This window comes from Desmodus rotundus, chromosome 8 (assembly GCF_022682495.2).
Source record: "Desmodus rotundus isolate HL8 chromosome 8, HLdesRot8A.1, whole genome shotgun sequence".
Classification (NCBI taxonomy): domain Eukaryota; kingdom Metazoa; phylum Chordata; class Mammalia; order Chiroptera; family Phyllostomidae; genus Desmodus; species Desmodus rotundus.
Genome location: NC_071394.1, coordinates 13206119 through 13230464, shown reverse-complemented (window position 1 = coordinate 13230464; position 24346 = coordinate 13206119). Strand labels below are relative to the sequence as shown.

Below are 24346 nucleotides of genomic sequence, written 5' to 3'. Positions count from 1 at the left end.
GTAGTCGAAGTGAGAGAGAACTTTGATTTCTCGCTATAGTAGTGGTGGAGAACAAGTTTGGATATACTTTGTGGTAAACCGGAATAAAACTTCCTGTGATAGATTGGATGTGGGGGAGAGGGAAAGAGAGGCATCCAAGATAATTTATATTTCTGGCTTGAACCACAGGGTGAGTGGTATTTTCTCATATGGGGTGGGGAAGATTGGTGGGAAGTTGGGGTTAGAACAGCTTTGGAAAAACAAAGAGTTCTGCTTTTTCGATGCTAAGTTTGCTCTATGGCAGCAGTTTTCAGCCTTTTTCATCTCATGGTACCCATAAACTAATTACTAAAATTCTGTGGTTCACCAAAAATACATTTTTTTGCCGATCTGACCAAAAAAAGGTATAATTTTGATACAAAAAAAAAAATGGTAATTACCTTCCCTTTTTGCTCCAAAGTGACTTTTAAAATAAATCAGGCCTATACTTGTATATAAGGATCTCTGGAACCAAGAATTAACTAATCAGATGCAACTTTATCATACACTGTGACTGATAAGATGCAACTCTATTATTACATGACTTGTATCTTTATGGTTCGACACAGGGCATTCACACAGGACGGCTATTGTGTTGGCTGTTGTCATTTTTTTATTTGACAATAGCCAACACCACAATAAGGGAAAGGAGGTCAGTGCCCCTGACTTAACAGTCATGTATTGCGTGTTTTAAAAATTCTTGTAGCTCACCAGATAAAATTCACTGCTCATGGATTGATTGCTCATGTGTACATAACAAGTGGATTGGAGGAGGAATCTGGAAGTCAGTTTGGGGCTATCAAAAGGGGTTTTTAAATACACGCTAGTGGATAAGATCACTTTGTGAAACTATATAGAGAAAATAAAAGAAGACGTAAGATTATACCTTGAAGATCTCTCATGTTTGTAGATCAGGAGGAAGAATTCAATCTAGAACAAAGATTGCGAAAAGAACAGGCACGCGGGTTACTCACAAAAGAACTTCAATTTCTTGATTAATTTCAGATGGTACCTTTTAACTTCCCATTGTGAAAGATGAGGAAGTTTACACCCCTATGTCTCTTCACTTTGAATCCGTCTTCCACCTCTCAACCTTGTGATATTTGCAGTAGACAATTGTTTTTCTTCTTGAGGTCATTCTTTCTTACCTGCTCTAGCTGGGGCTCACCCTTTCTACCTGCGCAACTGTTACCCTGGTACTTCCTCTGACCACATTTCTAGGTTAAGCCTCTATTTTTCTTGGATCTCATATCTTAATGAGAAGTCTGATGCCAGTTCACATTTTGTTCTGTAATAGATAGGGGTTTTTTTTTCTGTCTCTGGAACATTTAGAATTTTCTGTTTTGCTTAATGTTCTGAGATTATATGAGGCCATCATGGTGTGAGATGTTTTAGTGTTACGAAATTTTTTTTTCTAGCTCTGGGAAATATTCTTTTGTTATTTCTCTTTTACTATTATTATTATGAATTTTATTTATTTAGTTTTAGAGAGAATGAAATGGAGGGAGAAAGAGAGGGATAGAAACATTGATGTGGGAGAGAAACATTAATCGGTTGCTTCTCGCAAGCCCCCAACTGGGGACCTGGCCCTCAACCCGGGCACGTGCCCTGACCGGGAATCAAACTGGCGACTTTCAGTTTGCAGGACAACACACGACCCACTGAGCCACAGCAGCCAGGGCTCTGTCGTTATTTCTTAGAGAATACTCTCCTTTCCATTTTGTTTTTTTTCTTTATCTCTGAAATGTCTGTTTTAACGAACATTAGACATCCTGGATTGATTTTTCACTCTAATTTGATTTTCTCTCAATAATCTATATCTTCATCTTTTTTCTACCCTATGTTCTAGGATATTTCCTTGACCTTTGCTTTCATTTTTTTCTGTTAAATATTTTGTAGTCATATTTTAAATTCCTAGTAATTTTCATTTGTTCCCTACCCTGTTTTTTTAATTGATAGAACTGAGAAAAATACTATAAGAATATTAGAGTCTTTTAATTTGTTTAATATTTTGTTGAATGATCTTATCATTCTTTGGATCTGATTTTTTTTGTTGTTGTTGTTCCTTTGATGTTCTTCTATTATGTGTAGTTTTTCTCCAGTGTCTAGTGGTTTATGTTTGTTCATAGCTAAGAATTTAGTACTAGGCTGCTCTACATGGGTAGTTGGCATGTACTTTCTCCATGTTTGTGTAGGCCCCTTCCTGACCTATTGTAACTGACTTAATACTGGGGGGAAGGGAGATCACGCCTGACAAGCTTTCCTTTGGCTGCCTGGGGCAGGCAGCCTTGGTCCTCACCCAGCACTTAGGGGATTTGCTCTGGGCACATCATCACAGACACCAAGGCAGAGACCTGGTTCTGGGTCTTCCCAGAGCAGTTTCTTTGTCTGTAAATTGAAGGAAAACGCTTAGGGGCAATCTGTGGTGGGAGAGGGTGGTACCTGAACAGCTGCTCTTGTAGTATTCTTAAAATATGTCATCTGGTTTCTGCCCACAGTCACCTGTGAACCCAAGTTTAGGGTCGCTGTGGCTCCATGGGAGGGGCCGAAGAAGACAGATTCTACCTGCTTTGTAGGTTTATCGCCAGTTCTTGAGGCTCTTGCTCTAGTTTATAAATTTTTGGAATTCATTGAACTCTTTGGTCTACTTAGTGTCTGGTACTTCTACATTGTGATTTCAGTTTGTTGAGTGGAGAGATTAATGTGTGTATTTAATCCACTGTCTTGAACTGGAAGCTTATTTGTCATTCAGAGTCTAGATCGAATATCAGCTTTCTTGTAAGCCTTTTTCAATGCTGCAGCTCATTGCTATCTTCCTTCTATAAGCATCCAAGGACTGTATTATTCTTTCATAAAATTTATTTTACTGCACCTTTTCTACTTGTTCTACATTGATATATTTATCTCTTTGCACTCTCCTCACCTCCTTTCTCCTACTTCAAGTCAATCTATACACTAAATCATGAGCAGTGATTACGAATCTATAAGTTATCATCAATGAACTCTTTCTAGTACCTTACAATGAGATTTACAAAGTAAATGCTCAATAAAGATTTCTGTACACTTCAAAATATGGGAGAGACCATTGAATTCTTGGTTGTGGACAAAAGTTATGTTACATGTTTTCACAATTTATTTTGTGCTAAAATGGGTTTAACTGGAGCACTGAGGACCAATACGTGGTAAAATTCAGAAGTCACTAGAATTTGGTTTTAGACAAACACAGTCACCTTTTTGTGACTTTGTGGCCCCCGTCTTTAAGACGGGGAAGACCATACCAGTTCTGCTTCAAAGTTGTGAAGATTTAATGAGATAATGTATCTCATTAAAGAAAAAATACTTTGTAAGCCTGAAAACACTGAGCAAAATATTGTCAGTGTTTTGGTTTTTGTTTCTTTGTTTTTAACCCAAAACATATTTGGTAGTGTAATTTATCACAACGGGCTTTTAAATTGCTCTGATATCCTTGTGTCCAGGATTCTATATAAATGCAAATTATACATTTCCCCATTACATCCAGCCTGTACAATGATGGAGAGTAATTTTCATTACGAAACCTTTGTGAGTTACTACTAGAGAATAGCTGTATAGAAATTAAATTCACCTCACAACACAGTTCTTGCCCTCCTGGAATATGAAGTTCATGGAACATCTTTGAGCATTTTCTTGTCTGTTTTTATTAGATTTATATTTTCAGTTTAAAAATAAAGGGAATGGGAAGGGGACACCGTCGGAACATTAGTGATCTTTAACGTATAGAAACGTAAGTTCTAACCCATAATGCCGACATTTTAATCATGCAATTATCAGTAAAAACGCTTGATTTGAGTAGTAAGATACTCAGGAAATAGTTGCATTGATATGAAGTCAGGAAATTAGTTTCCTGTGCCATTACTGAAAGATTTTATTTATGCTTTGGTGACAGAGCCTCAAAATGATCTGTGACTCAGCACTTGATGAAACCTTTAAAATTCTCTGAAACTGAAATGTTTTTCTCTTCCAGGTTTTTAAAACGTACTACGAGCTTTTGGGTTTATAAATAGAGTGATGAAGTAGAAATAGTACCTAGTTCGGAGTCAGCGTATTCTGTCATGTCTGGTAGCTCTGTCACCCGAGGTCTGCAGTGTGAATGAACTGTTGTGTGCTGTCTGAAACGTAGAAATACCGGCTGGTTTTTTAGGCTTCGTATGCTGATTTTCACTTTACAAAGTATATTTTCAGGTGTTAATCTTGAAGTAAGACCTAACCTGTCTTTTTTGAGGAAATTTGTGAGGATTAAGAATACATTGTAACAAACTATAGAAGTGATCCCTGAAAGTGTAGTCTTTAGGGTTAAGAATATATTGTATGTAAAGTAGTTGCAGAAGCATACAGCTCTGGGTGTTATTTCAGGTGTGGTAACAATCCAGTGCTTTTACTCAGCGTCGGAATCATGGCTACATGAGGCCTCGGGGAGATTTCTCATTACTCTCTCATTTCATGGTTGTGCTTCAGGTGATCTTTCAAGTTCATAGAAAATTGGAACATTCAGTCTCTGCCCATAAAATCTGCAATATTGTGAGGTTTCAGAACACACACGTTTTGATTTAACTTTTATGGATTTGATAACTTCATACTACTAAATGATTGATCATGCCATCATTTATAAAGAATATAATTATTTTAGATAAGTAGTACATTGCTGATATAGTAACTGCAAGTTTCACTGTGATCTATAGGTTTTTTAAAACTATACTTTGATACTAAATGATTTGCAAAGCTTTTATTTTATTTTCTTCCTAAGTGTGTAGTTTTTCGATTTTCTTTGTGCATTTTTATGGTTTCTGCTCATGTCATCTTTTCCTGACTATGGTGAGTTCTAATCGACTTTCAATAAACCTACCTAACATTATTTTCCCAGAGCTGGTTCTTTGCCTCGTTCGTCTGAACAGTTGCTGGGCCACAAGGAGGGTGCACGGGACTCGATCACATTATTGGACGCCAAAGAATTGCTGAAATTCTTTACCTCAGATGGATTACCAGTTGGAGACCTTCAACCTCTACAGGTTCAGAAGGGGTAAGTAATATAGTCATAATTTCCAATTAATTAAAAAAGTCATTTAAAAAACACATGCACCGCGTTTCCCCAGGCCCCTGACACCCTGTGCCACGTAGGCAAAATTTGCACGTGGATGCCAGTGTTTATTGATTGGCCTTAATCCTCACATTTCACCGCAGCCGAATGCCCTGGTTCTGTGCTGTCGATGTAAGGGACGCAGAAGTAATTGAAGCAGCCTCAGCATGTTCTGGTAAAAGTCAGACTTTGTATACAGAGGGTGCTGCTTTTTGAAAAAATTGTAATTTGACTTGCAGATACCTGTCTCTAATTCTCTGTTCTGTGTCCCTCTCTCGTTTTGATTTTGCTGCTCTGCGCCTGTCATGATGCTGTCAGTCACGCAGAATGGCGGCAAACGCAGCCTTTCACCTGCAGAAATGGGAAAAGTAATAAAAATGTTTTTGAAACTGTAACAGTATCAAGTAAGAATTCAGTGTCTACATGAATAATTTATAACTAATTTGACTTCCCAGACAATTTCTACTAGTTAATAAAAACTGGATGTTGTTACAGTTGACTTAAATTAATTACAGGTAAAAACACAACCAGTACTTGAAAAAATTGAATGATTTATTCACAACCCTATTTTCTTTTAAATTGGTAATCCATTATTTTGAAAACCCTTGCAACAGACCTTAAAAATTATAGATCATTTTGATCACTTTTGCAAAGGCTTGTTTTGGCAAATACTGATTTTAAAGCTAAATTTTGGAAAGGATCTATTTGATGGTATTTACATATCAGAAGGAATAATAGAGCTTATTGCCTTCATGTGCATGTTCGAGAGAGACAGTTTGAAAACGGGAGGATCCTGACTCAGTGTCTCAATGACTTAATGATTTTAATGACCTAAAAACTGTGTAATTTTAGAGTAATTTTCCATTTCTCCTAAATTTGAGAGATTGATACTCTTTTTTGAGGGAATCAAGAAAGTGAAGAAGTAGATTCCCCATTTTGCCATGTATAATGTGCACTTTTTTGCCCAAATTTTTGAGGGAGAATAAGGATGCACATTATACGTGGGTAGTACTAATTTGTTACCAGTACATAAAATTTCTATACCTTGTATCTATCTGTTGTTGTATTTTGTAATTATTTGTTACATAAAACTTCTTGTACCATATGTTCAAAAACAAATGCTAAAATTCCTTTGTAATACAAAAAAACAAGTATCTAAATATAAATAAATAATTGAATTGAAAAATTAAAAGATTCTTTCCTGAAAGTTTGGGCTGAAAACCTGCATGTGCGTTATACATGGGAGCATGTTATACAAAGCAGAATATGGGACACATTTTCATCTATTTAGTTTTGGGTCGTTACCCTTTAAATCGTTAAGCATGCACTGGCCGAGTCAAATGTGCCTTCATAAACTGAACTCTGTAGGTCGACCCTCTGGTGGTCGGATGTCTTTCTGGATGCAACATTGTAGGGGAGATACATTTAATCCTTTCTGTAGTTTACAAGTAGATTATACAGGGAGGTTTGATACAGTTCCTTGGTGTTAGGAAAGCACTGCATCATTACCAAATATATTTTCTATCAAGATTAAGGTTGAGGGGTGAGCTTTCACGGCAGTGAATCAAGAACCTTTGGACTCCTATTAAATGTCTACGTATTCAAGGAGCCATTATAAATGCTATATGAAATTAAAGTTCAGGTATAATATTGGCAAAATATATACTTATTAAAATGTTTATTTTAGAAAGAATAAGGTGTGAGTAAAACTAAACAAAAATAAAGTTGCTGAGAAGACTTGAAATCAGAAACGAAATACAGCGTGGTAAAGGGAAGAAGTAAAATGACAGGTACCTAAAGAGTTCTGTCTTACAAAATCATTTACTTTTATAGTCAGTCGTCAGAATACTGGGGTCAGTGCAATTTAGTAGTGTTAAATTAGTGGGTACATTAGAATATAAACTCTGGTTTTTAGAATTTATTAAGGAGCATACATATATGTATGTCTTATACTTTAACATAATAGTTTCAAATGCCTATTATAATACCCTAGATAATTTTCAGTGGCAAGTGAGCAGTCTCATTACTAACGCCACAGGAGGGAAATGTGAAAGAAAATTTGTTCTCTGTATTTTACTACCTACTTGCCTTTCTCTATACCAGTTCCAAACCTTCTGACTTCACACCCCTGGTATTTCATTCTTATTACTGTGTAAAGACCACTGATGCAAAAGTCTCCCATCCCCATCCAAGCTGTCTGAGCTTCAGGAACACGAGCCAGTACATTGGAACCGTGCCTCCCAACTCAGGCAGGAGAGAAGGCCAGCTGTTAGAATAACCAGGACAGCTTCGCCTAATTGCAGTGACTTTCTCCCTGAGATTTTGATACACCCTCGCAGGTCTCGGTACGGCAGGGGCTGAGCATGAACATTTTATGTAAGATCACCACGTGATGATCTTTAACATGCCCACCGACCGAAAGCCTGCCGAGGAAGAACTGGAGGCATCAATCAGTCTCTACTGCTCTCTAATATTTTAAAGGTTGCTGACTCCCCAAGTAGGTGTCAAGATGACCACATTCCCAGTTAGAGAGAGATCCACGTGTTAGCAGGAAGAAGTGAGTACCTTCTTCATTACCAGAGATTCAAGCTGACTTTAATTATTCCTCTCAAAAACAGAATTTAACTAAATGCATAAACATTAGTTCACTACATCAAGAAAAAAATCCTTCTAGAGTAATGCTGCTTCTTGAATTTCCACTACAAATCATTTCTCATTCCTGACTTACTCATGTTGCAGAATGGTTTTGTGAAATACGTAACTTACAATTTCAGAAACTCGAGGCACAGAAAATGTAAGAGGCAAAGTCCAGGGCCTATCCCTGCTTTCTTTTCTTATTGCCCTTCCTGCTGTAACTTCCTTTTTATCCCAGGTAAGATTCAGTTGTACTGAAAGAAATCAGATTTCTTTATTGAGACACTTTCTGGAATTTTTTCTCACGAAATAAACTTTAAATACAAATGAAAAACTTTGTGTTTCAGGGAAAAGACTTTTATCCTGACCCCAGAACTTAGTCCTCGGAAACTTCGAGGTTTACCTTTTGAAAAAGCCTCAGTGTGTCATTACCATGGAATCGAGTAAGTTTTTTATTCACCCTTTACTCTTCTGTGTGTGGTTGGTGGAGCTTATCTCATGTGAGTTTTAAGTGAGTACAGTCAAATGATGTAAGCTGAGATAGCGAGCCAGAGAGAAAGTTGGTCAAAAAACAAAGCAGTACCTACACAAATAAGTTGTCCTTGATTATAAGAAAAAGTTACTTGATGATTAATCAGTGTTGCAGCATTTAAACAACCTATTATTAGTTACTGGGTATTTTAATCAAAACTATTTTGGTCCCTGCGTTATAAGTGTATTTACACTGTTGGTCATGTCAGTACTCCCTGGTCACATGACAGTAATTGCTTTGACACGTAGATGGAATGTGTTCTCATATGTGACATGTTCATTGTGTGCACATTTTTTAGAATTTTAATTGAGCAGTTTGAAAAAAATTTCAAAGGATTCTCTTGCTTGCAGGTGTGAGCAGTTTCTGAGAGTACATCTACCATTTTCATAAAGATGGAGATAATATATTTTATGAATTTTCAAGACCTTAGTGATTCATTTTGTAAAATATTTCACGTTCTTAAAGCAAGACATTATTTTATGTGGATTTTTCATAAGTTAAAATAGAAAAGGACTTGATTTTACCTTAATCTTTAAGAAGCAACTTTTAAGTTTACCAGTGAACAATGGAAACATTCCTTCTGATTGGCTTGTAAACCAGAAACACTTGTTTTTAGTATACTGTTAAAATGCAGCCGTAGAACTACCCAGGGGATGGAACAAGTGAGTGTCAGGAACAGTGTCAGAGAATGTCAAAGAAGATGTCTGAACAAGTTTGAAAGAATGATTCGGCATTTACCTGGCAAGAAAGGGAGTACTTGAGGGGTGAATGGGGTGCAGATTCCAGGAAGAGGAAGCAGCATTTTCGGTCTTTAATGAAAGTGGTAAGCGTCCTGCATTATAATGGGACCGCGTCGGGAAGTCGTGAAGATCGGTGTCGACACGGAGGGAAGTGATCTTTGTGTTCGAGGCGATGAAAAGCCTTTATTTTAAAGCATGAAAGTAGATGCTTGCGTTTGTTACGTTGAAAGAAATCTCATTGTCCTTTGATAAACTGAAGTATTTTAAGCAAGAGATGTTGAAAGACTAAAATACTACCAAGACAGGGAAAACAGGAAGGAAAATACAAATTAAGAGCTATGTTAAGAACTTGAGTAACCAGTTAGATATTGGGGATGAGAAAGAAGAAGGTAAGAATTTCTTTAATGCTTCTATTCTAGCTTAAGCGCACTGGGTGGGTAGTAGTGCAATCTGAGACAATACAGATGACACCACCCGCCAGGTCATTCCAGGAATATTTAGGTTTCTTACTATGTTTAAATAAGATATATTTTATTTAAGGAATATTTATGTTTGACATTAGAGGCAAAATCTGCAGTTACTTTATTTTTCAAGCATCAAAATGAAACTCCCATTAAAGTCAGGTATAATTAAAGATACCTGTGATCATCACTTTTTAAAAAAATCATTGTTCTGCATGTTCTAGCAAGTAAATTAAGATAAGGAAAATTAAAGAGTTCAGAAGAGTTACATGTATTGAAGTGGAGACCAAAAGTTTTGTTTGTTTGCATTTTGTTGTGTGGAGAAGAGACCCGAAAGACTATTTTAAGTAGTGGGAGAATTTGCAAAACATATAAAAAGCATAGTTTTTCTCTAAGCAACTGTTTCCAGTTTTACACACGATGAAAAAGAACCCCTTGAAAATAGCAAGTCAAGCCATAAATATCAGAAGTGCTCTTAGCAAGAAATGTAGAATAGAAAAATTTGCAAATGTAAGTAACATCTGATTGATTAATTTAGCTTAATGAAAATATTAGTGGTCTATACTGAGAGTTTTTATGCAGGGTATTATTCACAGTGTTATTTAAAATACTAAATAATGGAAATGTCCAACTTCAGGGCCTTGGTTAAATAAAATGTAAAACATCCATAAAACTAAATTCTGCATTGCCCCCAAAACGGCTGAAATTGAAAAGACTGATAAATACTGGCAAGTATATGGCACAGTCAAAATTCTCATGCACTGTTGGTGGGAGGGTAGTGTGATGCATCTACTTCAGAAGAGGATCTGGCAGGCTCTTCTAAAGCTAAGCATGCTCAGACCCTGTGTCTCAGAAATTCCATTACTAGGTGTTTGCCTAAAAGAAATGAAAATATAACTTTGCAAAAAGATTTGTACAAGAACATACGGAGCAGCGTTATTCATAATAGCCCCGTCTGGAAACTGCCTAGGTGTACAGTAGAAGACATTATAAGATGGGATATGTAATCAAAGACATGCTACGCGGCAGTAACAGGGAACAACATAATTGAACACGCAACATTAAACTAAGGCATTAAACTTCCCTCTGTTTGAGTGCAGAAAAGACGGTGGGATTTGAGGACTTTAAAATGAGCAATAGGAGCTACAACATCCAATAGTGAATCATTTCTGAAAGAACTCCCATATGTAATGCTAATTTAAACCTGAATCGCTCAGAATTTTAAATCGTTAACAACAGGCAACTCAAAGATGACTACTGAGCCATAGAAAGGTGAGAAGTGCCGATTGTTCAAGCTTTTCAGTTCTGATACTCGAGTAAAGAACTTCTTACTTGAAAAGATTATAGTTTTCCCTCTAACATCAAAAAGTTAGTTCTGTTTCCCAAATAAACTTGAATTTAGCTAACCCTTTGGTTTAAATTATATTTTTAGTGGTAGAGCCTTTCGTGCAATGATTACAGATTAAACACTTTATTTGTACTGAATTTACCTCAGTCAAATTTAAGTAGGAGCTTCTTTTGTCTAGAGTATAAAAATTTGATACATGGGATTTATTTTTGTTTTCTCCCTTTTTGATTTTATTAAAGACCTAGGAATTAAGCATTACAAAAATTTTATAATAAAACCCAGTGATTCCTTACTTTATCACTTTCTACCTCCAGTCCCCATTTTCAGAAATAAGTGTCTTGTTCATTTGATTTTAGTTTTTTTGGGTGGTTGCCTCTTTTATTCTAATGGACATCTTATCAGTATTCATTAATATCTTCATATAAAATATTATTGACTCCCTACTATGAAATAAGAGGATTTGGTTTCCCTTCTCAATTTGAGTTTTCTGCTCTTTATTTTTACATTTTAAAATAATATATCTAATCTTCTATTTCTTACTTCATCAGCTATAAAGCAGTGTCTTGCCCATTTTGTTTGATAAGAGTCTCTTAGTGAAACCTAATAAGCATTTAAGATATTTTGAGTGTGACTTGAATCTGAGAGTTGAAACATGAACAGTGCAACAATGATGATCACTTCCACTGAGAAATATACTAGTGTTGATACTGTATTTGATGTGTGGTGAAAATATTGACCCCACAAAGCACGTGTTTTTCTCTTCTTCAGCCCTACTAACTCACTAAATCACTGATTAGGATGGAATAAGCTATACTAATTCCATTTTAACTGATGACTAAAGTATCTATCGCATAACTGTATTTTTTAGTATTTTTCCCAAAATGCTGTAGTTAGACTTGGTCATTCTGAGTCTCAGCTCTCTTCTGCCTTCTTCTCTTTTTTTAACTGTACTCTAGAAAAAATTTCCTGGTACATATACATTTATAGTATTTGGATATATTTGTCACGATTATATATCAAAATATTAAGAGTTATTTGACCACTGTTTCCCAATTGGCCTAAATGGATACAGAGCCTTACTAATTTATACACATACAATGTTATGAGATTCTGATTCACCAAAAAAGAATACTTCTTGCCTACCCCCATAAGCAAATAAAGAAACCTAGCTGTGACTCAAGTTTTCTTTATAAATTTATGCTTGTTAAACTTGGGACCTTGAGGTCAAACTAAGGAAGCAGAGGAGGTGAGCCCCGTGAATCTGGAAATGTGGTTTTTTTCAAGAAGATTTGGGTGTATTGCATGGGGGCCTATTTATGTTAAACATAGGTTATGCACTAGAAACAAAATTCAAGTGAAATTTTGAAGAAAATAAAGAAACTTCAAAGGAAGTTTCCCCTTCCTATGTTGTTGTAAGCCTTTAGGATCCTTGAGCTCTCCCTCTATTCTGACACATGGCGTATGTGAAAAAGAACATAAACTGCCAACTTCAAATCAGTGTTTCTTAAGTCAGAGTGAAGTATTTCCACTAAAGCTTGCTTGCGTTTTCACTTATCTAGTCTCTCTTGGGGTGTAGGATTCCAACGATTGTAGGAGACGCTGTTTTCTCTAACAGCAAATGAAACTCTGCTGTTAAACTGACAGTTTGGTCACACCAGCCTCTTGCTGCTTTGAGTTTTCTGTCAGCTATTCCGAGAGATCGGGCGGTCTCTCGTGCTCTCTTTGGCGTTACTTAGTATGGTAGGCTGCGTCTTGCCTGCTGTGTAGTTACAAGACAAAAATAGCTTGACTTTATAGGTATTTTTTTTTTTTTTTGGACACAGAAAGCATTTAGTTATTGTTTTGCAAGAAAATACAGAGCAGTAGTCATTTTTCCAACCATGCATGTTTTACGTCACTAATGTCAAATATACACTCTGCTACTCTGTTTCTGCTCCTTTATTATTTACTAAGTACAGTAACTTGTTTCAATGGCATTGTAACATAACCATTTTGAACACGTTAAATGGCAATTAAAGTCAACGTGCACAGTGCACGTAATTCAGGTGAAGGGATAACATCATGAACAGCTGTGATCAAGAAATGTTAAAACTACAGAGTTCTGTGTTGCCCTGACCCATGTGGCTCGGTTGGTTGGAGCATTGTCCCGTGAACTGAAAGGTCTTTGTGGTTCGGTTCCCAGTCAGGGCCCATGCCTAGGTTGTGGGCTCGGTCCCCGTCGGGGTGCTTGCAAGAGGCAGCCAGTCAATGTTTCTGTCTCGCGATGAAGTCTTCCTCTCTTCCCTCCTCCCTCCTTCTGCCTCTCTCTCCCTCCCTCCCTCTCTTTCCCCACCACTGTCCCTTCCTTTCCTCCTGTCTAAAAAATCAATAAGCATGTCCTTAGCTGAGGATAAAAAGAAAAATTCTTTATCTTAGTATCAAAATCTTAGAGTAAAAAATGTTTATTTAGAGTCAAACTATGTGTCTTTCTCAAAAGTTTTCCATAGGCTAATCAGGTATTACATTGCCTCTTGCCTAGAACCTTTTTAATATTTATGGTTATTAATTTTACTCTAGATTATATCAGTTGTCCATCATTGAAGTTCGGCTTATCAGTAATGCTTAGGGTTGCCGTGGCTGATTTTTAATGAAATGTGTTTTATTAAACACATGCTGGAGAAAGAATATCAGGGAATTGAGAGACTAGGTTCCATTCGCTGCTCTGCCACCAGTTAACGTTCCGACGGAGGAGCTCCGTTTTCTCCCTGTAAAGGTGAACTGTTGGGTTAGATCAGAGATTTTTCAGTCCAAGCCACACTTCAGAATCGCCTAGACACCTTTTTACAAAATGTCCGTGGGTGAGTCCCACACCAGACCAATTAAATCAGAAACTCGGCATGTAGACTGGGTGTCAGTATTTCTCAAAAATCTCCAGGTGACTCTACTGTCCAAGGCAGGGGTTGACCTCGGAGGAAGATGCTTCCCACTCTTCTTCACACAAGAGGTTCTGTGCTCTGGTGGTTAGAGTGAGGCTCTGAAGTCATCAGCCTGCCTTCCAGTCCTGGCCATTCTGTGTATTACCAGCTCTCTGTAAGATCTTCTGTGGTAGAAAATAAGCCCACGATGACGATGATACAACGATAACAATAAAGACAGCAGCAGCTTGCGTTTATCGACTGCTTTGCCGGCACGTTCCAGGCACTGGTTCGAAGTGCTCACTCGTACCCATTCAAAGAAGGCTCACAATAGCTCTTTGAGATGACTGCTATAAATCTCATTCTTCAGACAAGGCAACAAGGAACCTAGATGAAGTTAAATAAAGTTCGCACAGCTAGTCAGTGATGGAGCCCAGTTTAATCCAGTGAGTCTGGCTCCCTAGTCTTGCTCTCAGAAATCAACTATGCAAATGTCTCAAGGGAGAGAGGAAGTCCTTAAAGCCCCACCAGATGTTAGGGTGACAACACACTCCGTGCAAGTTGAACTAAAAGCTTATGGACACAAAATCTGATTTTAGGGAACGTGGACTTTTACAGGTGGACAGAGACAAAGCGAGGCCTTCATTTTTGTACGGCTGTGATCAGTGTGTGAAGCGGTCTGTGTTTCCTTGTCGCAGCTGTAGCGGGAGGGCAGTGAAGGGCTTTCCAAGGTCCCACATCTATTTGGTGCTTTTCCTCATGTGCTTATGTGCTTATGTACTTGGCAACACGGGATTTCTTCAGGTCCAGGCAAATTCACGGAGCTAACATCTCACTGCTCCCTGGCGTCAGATTGAGCGAGAAGCCAGATGCACAGAGGCAGCCGCAATATTTGAAGGAAAATCTGTCAATCAGTCAATAAGATGGGAAGTGAGTTTGAAAGGAAAAATTTAAAACGTTCTGAGTTGTGTTTGGTGAGCCAGTTTAGAATGCCTTGATGCGCTTTTAATCTTCGTGTTGAAAATAAACCTGCCCTTTAACTGAAGTCGTCGTCTCGTGTTGCTGCATATCAGCCATGCAGAGAAATCAGAGGTTGGTAGGGATTTAAAAGGTATTAAAACAGCAACTGTATTATTTTGAAAGTAAGCTGGAGGATTAAGCTGACCTATTGCCCAGGAACAGTCAAAGAGGAATCAGACGGTCCTGCACATTTTGTAATCTTTTGCCTTGTCACCTACCAGGCTACAAAAAAACTTGCGAGGGGAGCTCGCCATTCGCTCAGCCTTCCAGCAATTATTAGAAAGTGAATTAAGAACCTTTTAAGTGAATGTTTCGTTGTTTTTTAATTGGCAGGGCAAATGGGCTGTGGTCAGGGCTTTGATTTTAAATTTTCGCTCTCCCCTTTAGATACTGCTTGGATGGCCGAAAATCTTTAGAAAGAGATGGGGGGTTTTCTGAACTTCAGTCTCGTCTTATTCGTTATGAAACCCAAACTACCTGCACCAGAGAGAGTTTTCCAGTACCTGCTATGCTGAGCCCTCTTCCGTCGCCTGCAGTCTTGTCCGACCCTGGAAGTGTCCCTGACGGAGAAGCTGTACAGAGCGAACTTCTGCCCGAAGCATCCCGATTGAAAAGGAGATCAAAAGAGCTGCACTGCCTCTATCCCCCCAAAAGGTGCTCTGACTAGGAACACTCAAATACTAGTGTCTTGACAGAAAGCATTTTAGTCCCTCGGGTGACTTTCTTTTCCATAGTAGTCTTTCATATTTTTAAGTTGCTTTCTGCACAGATTTTAGATTAATTCCTTCATACCAGGAATTTTGTTTTTTTTGTGAGCCGTTGATGATGCGCTTATAAGTTATAAAAAGAAACGACATGGAAAAAACACTGTTTCTTGCATTATGTGCTAATACACAGTCCATTGTCACGATGGACTGTAGAGCTGTTAGGCCACGGAACACTGGCGATCTTGTCCTGCAGACGAGGCCGCTGAGCTGCTCTGCCTGGCGAGGCTGTTTGGGGCTTGCTTCCCTCTCTCACTGCCGCTTGCCTGCGGCGCCCATAGGAAGGGTTCCAGGAGGCCCCATTTTAACACTGCTTGTTCATACAAACAAAGCTTTAAAACCTACATTCTATAATAATGCATTATGTGAGACTCTGCTACTTTGTTTTTGCCAGCTACATAAAATGTCCAAATACTTGAACAGAAATTAGAAGTTTATGCAAAAACTTCTAATTTCTATGGAATTTATATATCATTAGCTCCTTTGTCAACTTTAGGTCTTTGACATCTAAAGCAAACCGTAAATTCTTACTGTGTTTAAACCTTTGAAAAAGCATGAAATATGTTAAAGTGAAACTTCCAAGTCTTTTTTTAATAATTAAAAATATTAGAATACTATTTCTCTGATATGGAATAACTAAATTATATTTATGAGGACTTTACAAGTTCATGGTCCTGTTTACACCCAATAGAACTAAAAAGCAAATCCATGAACATTTAGGACACCGTATTTTGTGACAGTAGTTCTCATTTCTGACATGTGTGTTCTGGAAGGAAAGTGCGCTGTGGCCCACTGGTTAGCAGCATTGAAGGAAACGAGACCCTGACTTGTCAAAGGAAATTTAAACACTTAGAAAGGTTAAAGGAAGAGTCAGTTTCATAGTTTTATTGGTGTTTGTTGTAACCTTTGTCTGTTTTGCACAGGTAGTTGCGTAGGTCCAGTAAGTATAGGTTATGGTTTCTTCATCAAGATTGTCTCACTGTAAAGCATCCGAGTAGTGCTGAACAGACGCTCGTGTTATCTGTGAACAGCACCACCAGGCGTTCCCTTGCTGCCGTGTGTGAGGAACTGTGCCTGGGTGGAGGCCGCGATGGCAGTATTGCTTGTTGCTTTTCCTGTTGGCTGAAACGCTACTTTGTCATTCATTGCCTTCTACGTGTAGTCACTCCTTTGAAAAACTGAGGGAGCAACTGCATAATGTGTTGATTGCTTATTTAAGGCAGCAGTAGCGAGAACTTTTGTTTGCTTTTCTTGGGTGGGTTTATGTTTCAGTGGATATAGTTGTAACATTTAGGACAGAAAATGGACTTCATTGTTGATTTGTTTAATCTTTGTTTTTGGTATTTTTCCCCACAGTAGACTTCTGAGGTCTGAAAGTTCAGATTCTCTTCTTTCTCAGATGAGTGGCAATACAGATCATCACCAGCGTGCAGTGACATCCAAAAAGCCACGGGGAGAGAGAGCATTATCTCTGACTTGTCCCTCAGTTCCAGTTCACAGCTGTGAAACTTCCAAAGTCACTGCAAAGGCCGGTTCAGGTCAAACACATGTGCATGAATCCAAAACACCAGGGCAAATTAAGGAATCAAGATCACAGAAACACACACGGGTAAAGGTTTATTTCCTGTTTCTCTTAGTGCTACATGGCAAGAAATTCCTTTATTTGGTTCATTTAAAAGGTATGCCTAAAAAGGTAATGCCATAAAAATTTTGTGAATGAAATGGTATCTGTAATTTAGTTTAAAATGATCCAGTATAAGAAGGATAATGGGATTGTGGGTGGCCAGTGTGTAAATGAAACAAAATTAGCCACAAATGTATCCTCCTTGATGGTAGTTGATAGACATTTGAGAGAGAGACTTGTTATAAAATTTATAGTTCTCTCTACTTTTCAATGTGTGAGATTTTCCGTAATAAAAAATAAATATACATCTATACATCCCTGCTGTGTATAACTTTCACACTCAGATTTCAGTTTAGAACTCACGATTTGGATCCCTCTGTTAGCAAATGCAGTCACCTCTTGCTAATGTGCTGTGACACATGTGACCGTGCAGACGTTTCAGGTCCCTCTTCTTCTCGGCTGTTTTGTCCTAATGAGCTCCTCTGTCTTTAACGTAACTACGTGGTTGTGTAATTTACGGAATTGAACTCTAAAGCTGAAATCATATTTGTACCTTTCCCAAGAAGTATCAGTTATATCTTATGTTCTATTCAAGATATTGAAAGAAGTAGTTACTAAAACCCTGAGGAAACACCGAATTACTGAGGCGCACGAATGTTTCACCGCCTGCAGTGAGCGTCTCTTTGAGATCTCGAAGTACTACCTAAAGGTACGGCGTCTTCTCTACCAACGGCGGAATCGAGGTCATGTTCTCACGTTCCTGTTTGAAATGTTTCCTGAGTACTTTTTACACTGATTGCTTATAACTTGTTGCCAGATTCTTTTAAAAATGGAGATAGAAAAATTGGAGCTAAAATATTTAGATTTATTTGATTTTAATCCTCATATATAGAAAAGTACATTTTAATTGGTGCCATCAGTATTACCCTCACAAGTGTTGGACTGAAGTTGATAATAAGCTTCAAAAATATTTAATTAGTAATTTTAGTATATAATGAAAAAGCTACTGGACTGAGTATCAAAAACACCCAGTTTTTTTTCTTTTTTTTTTTTTAAGATTTTATTTATTTTTAGAGAGAGGGGAAGGAAGAAAAAAGGAGAGGGAGAGAAACATCAGTGTGTGCCTCTCATGTGCCTCCTATTGGGGACCTGGCCTGCAACCCAGGCATGTGCGCTGACTGGGAAACAAACCAGGGACCATTTGGTTCATAGGCCCGTGCTCAATTCACTGAAGTACACCAGCCAGGGCTCACCCGGTTTCTAATTTTGGATCCATTATCAGCTAATTGTAAGACATTGGACAGATCAGCCATTCAGATGACAGTTTTTTGAAATTTAGATGGTGTTAGATTATCTCCAGTGTTAAAGAGTGTCAGACTTGAATCATGGTTTTATGTGAGTTTTTGGTAAAAATTGTATATTGACTACATGTATTCAATTCCCCTCCTTTCTAAAAATCTTTCAAGAAAGACAGTAGTCAAGTACAAAAACCAAGAAAAGAGGAAAGAAAAAAAGGTAGACTTGCTTTTTAGTAGATTGTTGAACGAGAAAAAAAGCACACGGAAGTGCGGTACAGCAGAGTAAAAGAAGTTACAGTGTACACACCTGCCTAGTGCATAGAACACTGATGAGAAACATCAGTTCCACTGTCTCAGACTCCGAGGTGCTTGGGACCTGAAGCCACCAGAGAGCGTGGAAAGCAGGGGCAAGATGCCAGGTGGAAAAGTGTGGAACTGGATCAAGTTCTGCCACGGGAACTGGGGAGCCGTTAACTTGTCCCACACGCCCTTCACTCCCAGTGCTAACTGCAGGGCCATTACACGGGGGTCCCCCCGCCCCCTGCTGTGACAGGGCACAGCCCAGGCTGCATTGAGAAACACCAGCTGGCCCCCAGCTGGCCCCCAGTCGTCCTGCTGTGTCAAGTCACCGTTGAATAAACTCTACACAGAGCTTCCAGGGAGGTTATCAGTACCTCTTCTTACATATGACTAGATAGGCAAGGACTAGCAGATGTTTTAGGAATGCTTCTCATACAGAAGATGCCACAACGAAAGGATAATCTCAAGTTTATTTAGTAACGACTGGTCTCTGTAACTTAACGTGCAAGTTGTAAAATGCTCTATTTTGTTACATTTAGGATCTTAAAACTTCAAGGGGTCTGTTTGAAGAAATGAAGAAAACCGCAAACAAAAACGTTCTACAGGTAAATCACGTATTCCCACAAAACTACGTTCAGTTAAATTGCTGTTTTATTTGGGGGCAGCTCTGATGCTGTTATCTGTGCAGGAAGAAGTCTTTAAAGTACTCAGTAGATGTGTGCATGACAGTATTTACTGGTGCTTAGAAGGCTGCGCTGTGAAGTGATGCTAAGAAAGACAAATTAAAAAATCAGTTACACACAGATCTGGGAAAATCAGCCCATTTTGATTAGTTAGTTTGAAAACTTGGTTTGCTTTCTTTCTAGTGACACTTTGAAAACATTTTAAAATAAAGGTGAGAAAGCAGAGCAAAACGCCGTTTTGTCCGGTGAGAAGTTCCTTCTCTTCCGCAGTGGGAGTCAAGCAAAAGTGCTCTCCAGTTAGAAAAGAGAATGTGTTTTTAAGATAAAACACATGTTGGGGTTCTGACCAGTTCCTTTTTATTTTAAATTTCTGCCCTCCTCTTTTGAACTTTTAATATTTTTTTTCTATCACTTAACATTTTCTGAAGTAGTAGAAATGAACCATAACCATATTTTTTTCTCCCTCTAGGTGATTGAATGGGTATTAGAAAAGACAAGCAAGAAATAACAGAAACATTCTCTGTGGACCATTGTTAATTGGGCAGAGCTATTACTTAACTTCCTCCCTTAGGTTGAACATTATAAACAAATTTCAAACTTTATTCAAAGAATACATGTTACATTTCTAAAGAATTACATAAATATCCCATATTTATGTAGTTTTGAGAATGCTCAGTTAATGTATTTTTAATTATATACATATTTTATAGTTTCATATTTTAAGTTAATATTTTTATATGTTTTTAAAATTTTACTCTTGGCTATTTAATTATTTCAATAAATAGAAAAAGATACTTCTTTACTTCTTGGTAAATGTCTTTGTTGTTAGGTCTATTTAAATTATTGAGCCTCAAATAAGAGAGTGCAAATGACTTTTCTTGTGTATTTCAACAGCATAATTTATGGGACTGCTCCCAGTTTAGCAAATATTGGCAAAAAAGCTCAAACAGGTCTTCCCTTACCCCTGCTCTAGAGCTTCCACTGGGAGCTAGTACTGATGTTTATTTGGGATCAAAAATGAAGAAAGGGCAGAAATTGTGAAAATAAGATACAGCAAAAATGACCAAGTACAGTTTCCCAGAAAAAAAGCATCTTCTCCCCATTAAAGAAAATCTGGAAAAATGCAGAAAATACAAAGAAGAGAGAAACAAATTTCAGCATTGCCCTCATTATCTATAGGTAACCTCTGTTAATATTTAATATATGTGTAGTTATTTTTAAAACCTTTTCAAAATTGGGGTTGTGTGTGTATGTGTATTTTCGTGTGTTTATGTATCTGTTAATTTATAGTCTACTTTTCACTTAACAAAGTGTCATGAATTTTGTATCATATAGTTTTTAAAACTGCATAATACAGACTAACCAAAATTTGTTTAATCAAGTCCTTGTTGTTGAACATATAGGTTCAGGTTTTTCCTATTATAGATACAACGTTAATCTTCCTACTACGTCATTGATATTTCCTTGGTATGACTTTTTTAGGAGTGGATTCTGTGGGTGTTAAAATTTGTGGTAAACACTTCTAAATTGCCCTTCCGAGAGGTCGGTTTGCATACCCTCCAGCCAGCAGAGTCTCTGTCTCCTGTCTCGATGACTGAAAATAGTGAGGGGGAACACTTTTTAATATATTGACCTCTCATTAATTGCCTGTTTTTATTTTGAATATTTTGATTTTTCTCACTGGTTTGTAAGGGTTCTTGTATGTGGCAGGTGTTAGCCCCATGCCGTTTTGTTTGTGGTGTTTTTGACCCAGGGAGACATAAGCGCGGACACTGGCAGACACCACTGGGCGTCAGCTAAAGCCCAGGGAAGGAGAGGCAGGCCGGAGGCAGGCTGGGCAGCAGTACAGCTTCGCAGACTTGGGGGCTGTGCTGCAGGAGAGGAACCCCAAGGCCCTTTATGTGCCGTGAGCGTGAGAGGGACCTTGAAAGGTGTGTGGGAGGAAGAGTAGAGGCCGAGCTTAGACGTCAGCTACTCTGGGGAGTGTTTACTGGTGCTGGAACTTCGCTCTTTAAAATGGGGAGTTTGGAATGAGACCCTTTCTCTTGGGAGAGGGAGCGCCACAGGTTATCACAGGCAGAATGTTTGAAAGTGTCAGAGGGCCACTTGAGCATTGATTTAGGTGAGTATGGTGTGGTATAGAAAAGATGGACGAGCTGAAGAAGGAACTGTTCTGTTTTCTAGCGGAATATAAACAATGCACTGTAAGGGCTTAGTGCATCCTGGATTGGAAAGTAAAAGGGTTCCCATTTCTAGCATCTCCAATGGCAAAAGTTCTCAAAGTAAGAAGTAGCCTAAGGAAAAGGATCCTAGCAAAGGTGAGCTTATACAATCCTTTATTAAGACCTTAGAAATATTTAATGATTGAAACACTACGACAGACGCTACGAAATGTGAAATTGTGTCTCACGGTGTTGATCTGCACTTCCCAGATAACTAATGATGTTGCGCATAGTTTCATGTGCTTACTGGCCATTTATATGTCGTCTTTGGAGAAGTGTCTACTCAAATGCTTTAGTCATTTTTAATTGGATTATTTGTATTACTGTTGTTGAGTTGTAAGAGTTCTTCAATGTTTTAGATTCTAGTCCCTTATCATATATATAATTTACAGGTATTTTCTCCCACTTTGTGGGGCGTCTCTTCACTTTATAGTTTTCTCATGTTTAGTGTATGACCCACGTGGAGCTAGTCTTCTGTGTGCCATGTGAGGAAGGGTCCGCCTTCGTTATTTTGCATATAAATATGCAGTTGTCCAGCAGTATTTATTGAAAAGACTATACTTTTTCCACTGAATTTTCACCCCAATAGGAAGTTCATAAAGCTTTGAGGAATTTGTATAACAATATAAAGAGCTCCCTTGGCCACCAAATTCCAGTAGGAAGGTAGCAGGGCGGGAAAACTATTTAGTTGCAAACAGGAACTATTTCTCATGGAAAAGAGACTTTTTAGAAAGTCATAGCCAAGAGTCCACAGGGCAGAGCCAAGAATAAGGGACTAGGGCACCACTTCCAGGTATCAGAATGAATCCTGGTCCCCATTCCCTGCCCCTGGCAGTGAGAACTGATCACGCATGCCCCGCTGGACTTCAGAACTAGTGTGGACCAGTGACTGGTCCTTAGTGGACAGGAGTACCTGCCGCAGTTATCCTGCCCCTCCCTTACCATTGCATGTCGGGTGCGTAAGTGGCAGTTAACTAGTTTAATTAGTTAATTATGTCACAATATTCTGGATTTTAAGAAACCACACCCTCGGAAGTCTCAGCCCTACCTGGACCAGGTGAAGATCATGAAATACCAGACTTGAGTTGTATTGGGAGGAAATGAACATAATTTGCATGTAGGAGAATGAAAATAATTGTGGCCAGAGAGTGGAATGTGGTGGTTAAATATGACCACAGCGCTTTGAGCTCTTCCCATGAGTTGATGGAGTCTGTTTCCCCAGTCCTTGCATCTGGACTGGCCACGTGACTTGCTTTGACCATGTATAGTGGCTTAAGTGACATGGTGTGAGCTGGAGCCCAGTCCTCAAGGACCTTGCAGCTTCTGGTTTGCTCAGAATCTGGCCCTGACTGTAAGGGAGCCTCCTAAGAGCACTGGTTTAGCTGACTGGGTGATGAGAAGCCAGGAGAGAATGAGGTGGCCCCTTTGACAGCCAGCAGCAGCTGCAGGACAGCGAGAGAGAGGCATCTGGGACCTTCCAGTCCAGCAGAGTGTGCCAGCTAAATACAGCCGCAGGAGTGAGCCTGGGCCAGCCCAGCAAGGGACTGTCTAGCCAACCCACAGAATAGTGAGAAAGCGTATGTTGCTAAGTCGTAAACCACCGGGTTGTGAGATGGTTTGTTTTGCATAAACGTTAGGTTCCATTCACATTGAAGAATTCATTGAGAGGCCAAGTCCACGAAGGAAAGTTGCAAAAACTACCTTCATTACGGCCTTAGTTTGAAGCCCCTACTTGCAGAAAGAAGAAAGCGTTTTGGACTGTATTTGCCTTTCTCCTGGGACCCAGAAAACTTGCCAAGGAAGCCATTCCTTCACCCCTTGTGCAGGTGAGAATCACAAAGCAGAGAAGCTGCAGTTAATGAGGCATAAAATGAGGGTCTTCCTTGGGTGTTGCCTTTGAGTTCTTGGAAGGAAATAGGCTTTATTCATCCAAAGAATTATAGTTGAAATTTGCTGAAAATATAATCGGCTATGTTTCTTGGGAAGAATGGAGTTATTTTTTTTTCCAGCATTCCCAGGCCCTGGCCCAAGTCAAGGCAGAATTGGAGCCATCAGGCCCATGGGCTCCACCTCAGAGGCTGGAGTCCGGGAGGGAGGCCTTGTCCCGGGGACGCCTTCTCCTCAGTGGACAGGCTGGTTGCGAATTGGTCCCCACCCATGTCTCTTGTCCCCTCTGGGGTTCGTGTGTGGCCATCCTCCTGCTCTGCTCCACTCCTCTTTCTTTGACACAGTCTGAGCGACGTTCTCGGTATCGAGCCTCACACTGTCCCAAGAAAAGGCCTTATTTATGTCCGAGAAAAAATGACTAGAGGGTAAGAGGCTTTTCTGTCGTTCTGCACATGAGATGCACACCCACTTGGACACGGCTTGACCATGTTGCTGAGGCACTGGACTTGCTTCCCCCGGTGAAGTCGGATCAGGTATAATTCAAGACCACAGGTGATGCAATCATTCAGTTCTGGCCATATATGCAATCGTTTTGTTCTTCAGGTTTTTATAAACAACTTAAAAACATTATTCACCATTATCAGCACATTGTTTACCCACAACAAGAAAACCTTTTTCAAAGGAGTTTTAAAATGCCCATTTAAGAAATTCACGTAATACAGAAGTGTATTAAGGTCATCCTCGTGGTGCTGGTCCTATTTTCCAGCAATAACTGATAATGAGGGCCATTTTTAAAAAAATACGTGCT

The 24346-nt window shown here is 38.8% G+C and overlaps 1 protein-coding gene across 3 annotated transcripts in view; it reads left to right on the top strand.

Moving 5' to 3' along the window:
* MTBP (MDM2 binding protein) overlaps nucleotides 1–21140 on the top strand; it is a 55671-nt gene extending 34531 nt beyond the window's left edge. The window contains exons 16-22 of one of the 3 annotated variants that reach the window (XM_024572201.3): nucleotides 4919–5074; nucleotides 8113–8208; nucleotides 15148–15414; nucleotides 16884–17133; nucleotides 17744–17857; nucleotides 19286–19351; nucleotides 19899–21140. In XM_024572201.3, coding sequence (XP_024427969.2) covers nucleotides 4919–5074; nucleotides 8113–8208; nucleotides 15148–15414; nucleotides 16884–17133; nucleotides 17744–17857; nucleotides 19286–19351; nucleotides 19899–19937 — 988 coding nt within the window. In that variant the 3' untranslated portion in view covers nucleotides 19938–21140. Of the gene's footprint in view, nucleotides 1–4918; nucleotides 5075–8112; nucleotides 8209–15147; nucleotides 15415–16880; nucleotides 17134–17743; nucleotides 17858–19285; nucleotides 19352–19898 lie in introns of all 3 variants that reach the window. The other 2 variants (XM_045181423.2, XM_045181424.2) reach the window with 2 other exon arrangements.
* Nucleotides 21141–24346: the final 3206 nt, after the last annotated feature.